General features: G+C 47.0%; 1 protein-coding gene across 2 annotated transcripts; it reads right to left on the bottom strand.

Annotated features, from left to right (window-relative positions):
* Nucleotides 1-1,346: 1,346 nt before the first annotated feature.
* LOC147624137 (uncharacterized) lies at nt 1,347-3,666 on the bottom strand. Of its 2 annotated transcripts, XM_086819878.1 has the most exons (2): nt 3,275-3,666; nt 1,347-3,147 (listed from the first exon to the last, which is right to left on the bottom strand). In XM_086819878.1, the coding sequence occupies exon 2, from the start codon at nt 3,114-3,116 to the stop codon at nt 1,797-1,799; it is 1,320 nt and encodes a 439-aa protein (XP_086676004.1). In that variant the 5' UTR covers nt 3,117-3,147; nt 3,275-3,666; the 3' UTR covers nt 1,347-1,796. The 2 variants fall into 2 exon arrangements, with proteins under 2 accessions (XP_086676004.1, XP_086676002.1); XM_086819876.1 differs by having other exon boundaries at nt 1,347-3,666.
* Between the last annotated feature and the right edge of the window lie 534 nt (nt 3,667-4,200).

Here is a 4,200-nt window from a genome sequence, read left to right as displayed (position 1 = left end):
GTATATATATATTGTTGTCAAAAATTTATCTCTCTTGTGCAATTTGTCAATTTTCAGCATTTTTAAAAACAAGAGATATTTTTTGCAAACCATCAAATTTAGTGGTGCGATTTGTAAATTTATGGTTTTTTTTAAATGGATTTTTTTTTGCAAACCATTGAATACATAATTCTTTATAGCAACTAAGGTGTAAACATAAGAACCTTAGTAAAACAATGCGAAATATTTTTTCCAACCTTTAATTAATGCGAAATATTTTTTGAGTGAATAGGTATACGAAATTCTGGGGTGATGGGCGATGCCATTCAATACTTTGTGATAATTTTAAGGGTTTTACCCTATCTAAAGCTCAGTGACTTGCATTCCACACTCCAATTTTTTCTTAATTTTTTTCTAATCACGACAGCTTACCGTCGTCCATCTTTGACTGGCCAAAGCCATCGTTGGCGGGATAGGTGAGGATCCCGATGCAAGATCGAGTGAGAGGGGGCCCCTGTGGTAATAGGATGCAGCTTCGTGCAGATCAGCCATTGCATGAGCCAGGGAAGAAGCCTGGAGAGAAGCCCGTTCAAACAGAGAGCCCTCTTGTTGGGCGGGGATAAAGTTTGGCTTCACCAGTGGAGGGGGCTAGGTCTGCCAGTACGACTCAGGCCCGTCTTTCGTTGGGAGAGGCGGCCATATGGGAAGGGGCGATGTCTTTAAGGTAAAGGGGAATGCAGTTGCAGCAAGTGGAGAGAGCCATCATGATATAGCAAGTGGAGAGAGCCATCATGATGATGGTGGAGAGGGCCCTCGGCGAGCGTGAGAGCAACGGAGGTGTGTGGGCACTCACAGGAGCCCAAGGTTAGAGTCTGGGCCATGTAATATGAAGATGACTAGACTCTAGCTTAAGAGCACCCATGGAAGCTAGAGATATGCACATTGCACATATGCGCACAAAACACACACGAGATAACAGAGGCATTAGACAAGATTGCATTATGTGCGAGATGGCTAAGTCCGGTGATACATGTGCATGTGTGAATGTAATGTGTGAGCGTGCGTATGCCTAAAAAACCATAACATTAGTAATGTGTGCACGTGCGTATGCCTAAGAATGAACCATGCCTAGGGTTTGTGCATAACAATCTCTGAAAAAATGTGCAGCGAAATCGAAACCAGCCAAAGTAAGCGCAAGTGACACCCTTATTCACGCCATATGAATATGCAAGGTTAAGAACGCTTCCGAGGTGAAACGAATGCAAAAGCTCTGAAAAAAAGTGCAGCAAAGTCGTAGCAGAAGTGAGGGCAAGTGATAACCTTATTCAAGCCATAGCAATATTCAAAGCTGAGAACGCTTGCGATTAGTTAAATGTGCTTCATACCAATATATATTGACCTTGCATCAATCGACATTCAGCATCCCCAAGCCTCGTCTCCTTAAAAGGAAGCCTACCAAAGCCTAAAAAAGCTGATGTAGCTGAATCTACTTGCATAAGAAGCTTACATCATATCCAAAAGGAGCCATTCACATGAAATGGGACTTCATCATCAGGCATCCATCCTAAGCTTTGAGCACTTCTTGTGGAATCCAGGGGCCCTCTGGGCTCTTCGCCCCTTCTCAACCAAGCCCCAAACAACCTTGTAAGTATGCTAATCAAGTCCTGGCTGGCAGATCCATGTATACAATCGCAGGTGTGCACAATACGTTGTAACGATGTTCCAACTCAAGCCTCGTTAAAAGAACCCAAAATACAGAAGCCAAAAATAACAGGCCGTGGTAGCTATAGGCAGTCCTTCAAGCTTGGTGGGTACATTTACACCAAGGCGAAAGCCAATGCGAGTGTCATTAGCAGGAGTGATGAAATCATGGTGGGATGCTGACCTGCAGATCGAGATGCGGCCAGGCGCGGAGAAGAGAATTCGACGGCATCATCACGGGAGTCGGAGCTATGGTAATTAGCGTCGTTGGCGTCGCAAGCATGCAAGGCGGAGTTGATGGTCAGCATGGTGGTGATGAGGTCGGAGGTGCAGCAGAGGCCTTGATTGCTACCCACGCGAAGGTTTCTTCCCATGCGCACCACGAAATCGCTAGGAAAAGGCAGCAAACCCACCAGGCGGTTGCCGCTCAGATCCATCTGGTAGATGCGCGGCAGCTGGCCCAGGCTGAAAGGGATGGTGCCTTCCAGGCTATTGCCTCTCAGATCCAAATACCTCACGCTCTTCAGTTTGCCCATGGACTCCGGGATCCTCCCCCTCAAGCCCGCTTCCGACAGACCCACTCCGACCAGACGGCTGAGGTTTGCCCACATCAGCCTTGGTAGCGTGCTAGCGAAGGGGTTGTGGCTTAGCTGCAGCACCCGCAAATGAATCAACTTGCCCAGAGATGCATCAGGCAAAGTGCTGGACAGATTGTTCCAACTTAAATCCAGAAGCTTCATTGCATTAGCATCTCCTATCACCACGGGAATGCTTCCAGTTAGCCTGTTGTGGCTCAGGTCTAGCTTCTGCAAACATTGCATTCCTCTCACAAGATAGGGAGGGATACTTCCTCCTACCCTGTTCCAGCTCAAATCCAGCACCCTGAGCTTCTTCAGAGAGCCCAAGCTGTCGGGAATCTCTCCCGAAAGCTCATTGTGGCTCAGCACGAGCTGTGCTAAACTTGTCAGGTTTCCCAGTTGTGCGGGGATCGTACCTCCGACCCCATTGCCTGTCAGGATGAGCCGCTCAAGCTTGCCCAGCATAGAAATTTGCTCTGGCAGCCTGCCCACAAGTTTCGGGTTACGCAGGAAAACAAGCTCTTCCAAAGAATCTCCCAATGCCCACAACACAGACGGCAGCATCACCTCTCTGACGGTAAAGCAATTGTAGAAGAAAAGCTTTCGCAAGTACGGAAACTTCTGTACTGCGGGGCTGATTGTGGCGTTCCCTCCGCACTGCGGATTGTTGTCTGCTTCAGAGACCCAGCCCAGATTAAACTCAACCACATGGGGGACATTGTTGTCATCCTTGCCACAAATCAGCCCGTGAGGACCCTCCAAGCAGAGGTTTCCAGGGTATAGTGACCTCCAAGTTATGTCACTGTCGATTGCCTCTAGCACTTGGTACGTGGCCTCAGTTTCCTCAGAGCTCATCATCTCATCCTCACAATCGGTCACCGCTGATCCGCTGATCATTGAATGCATTAGCAATATCAAAAGACACAGTAGAGTTGCGAAAAGAGCGTATTCCTTGGCAGACACCATATCCTTTGCTCACAAAGTGCTGGAGCTGATGCTCAGTAGTGAGGAATTACCTGCTAGCAAATTCCTCCCATTAGTAGTTGAGTGGGCGGCTTAAAATCGTGCTTAACAGACAGCGGATCACTTGTGTGGGCGAAATCGCTGTCGAGAACGACGAGAAGAATAGTATGATTATCTCACACGAGCTGGGGGACAGTGAAGGGGATGACGCTGGGAAGGGCATGGCCATGACGTTGGGGGTCATGATACAAGTTACAACTCCAAAAGAGAGAGAGAGAGAGAGAGAGAGAGGACTAGTCAGTGGTCACGAGTCCGACTCACGACTCACCTTCTCGTTCACAACACACATGCAAGAGCAGTGGAAAAAATGATCGTCAGATATTTGAGTCTTGGATGTTGGGAGCAACGGAGCGCGTTGGAAGGGAGTTGAAAGAGGAATGGGAACTACAGACTACTAGGGAAGAGCGCGAGGGGGAGAGAGAGAGAGAGAGAGAGACAGAGAGATATCGGGGGTTTGGATTTGAAATCATAAAACCGAATTAACTATGAGTATAAATGTTACTCGTACGCACTAAGTGTGACAGGTCACAGAAGCTCTCAGGAGCACCTACACCTAGCGCAATGCCTGAGCCCTGGCCCCTGAGGCCAGAATCTTCAAAAAAAAAAACATACAAATTGTTATTATTCAATTCTGCATCTACAATTAGCCGTAGCATAAAATTTTAATATTCCTTGCAAAATTTATCCCCTTCAAGCTCGCTCTCCGTCGATTGATAAAATTTTAATATTCCTTGCAAAATTTATCCCCTTCAAGCTCGCTCTCCGTCGATTGGGTGTATAACCCTCCAAGTCTACGTACGTCTCCGTCTATGTATAATAAAAGCGCTAGATTTTCAAGCGCTTCAGATAATAAGCTCTATTTGTTTCAGGCACTTGAACTAATAAGCTCTATAATTTGCACATGTATACGAAACAATGT

This window comes from Cibotium barometz, chromosome 25 (assembly GCF_041138505.1).
Source record: "Cibotium barometz isolate CiBa-2024 chromosome 25, ASM4113850v1, whole genome shotgun sequence".
Lineage (NCBI taxonomy): Eukaryota > Viridiplantae > Streptophyta > Polypodiopsida > Cyatheales > Cibotiaceae > Cibotium > Cibotium barometz.
Note: the sequence above shows the minus strand (reverse complement) of the source record. Positions and strands in the feature narration are given on the sequence as shown.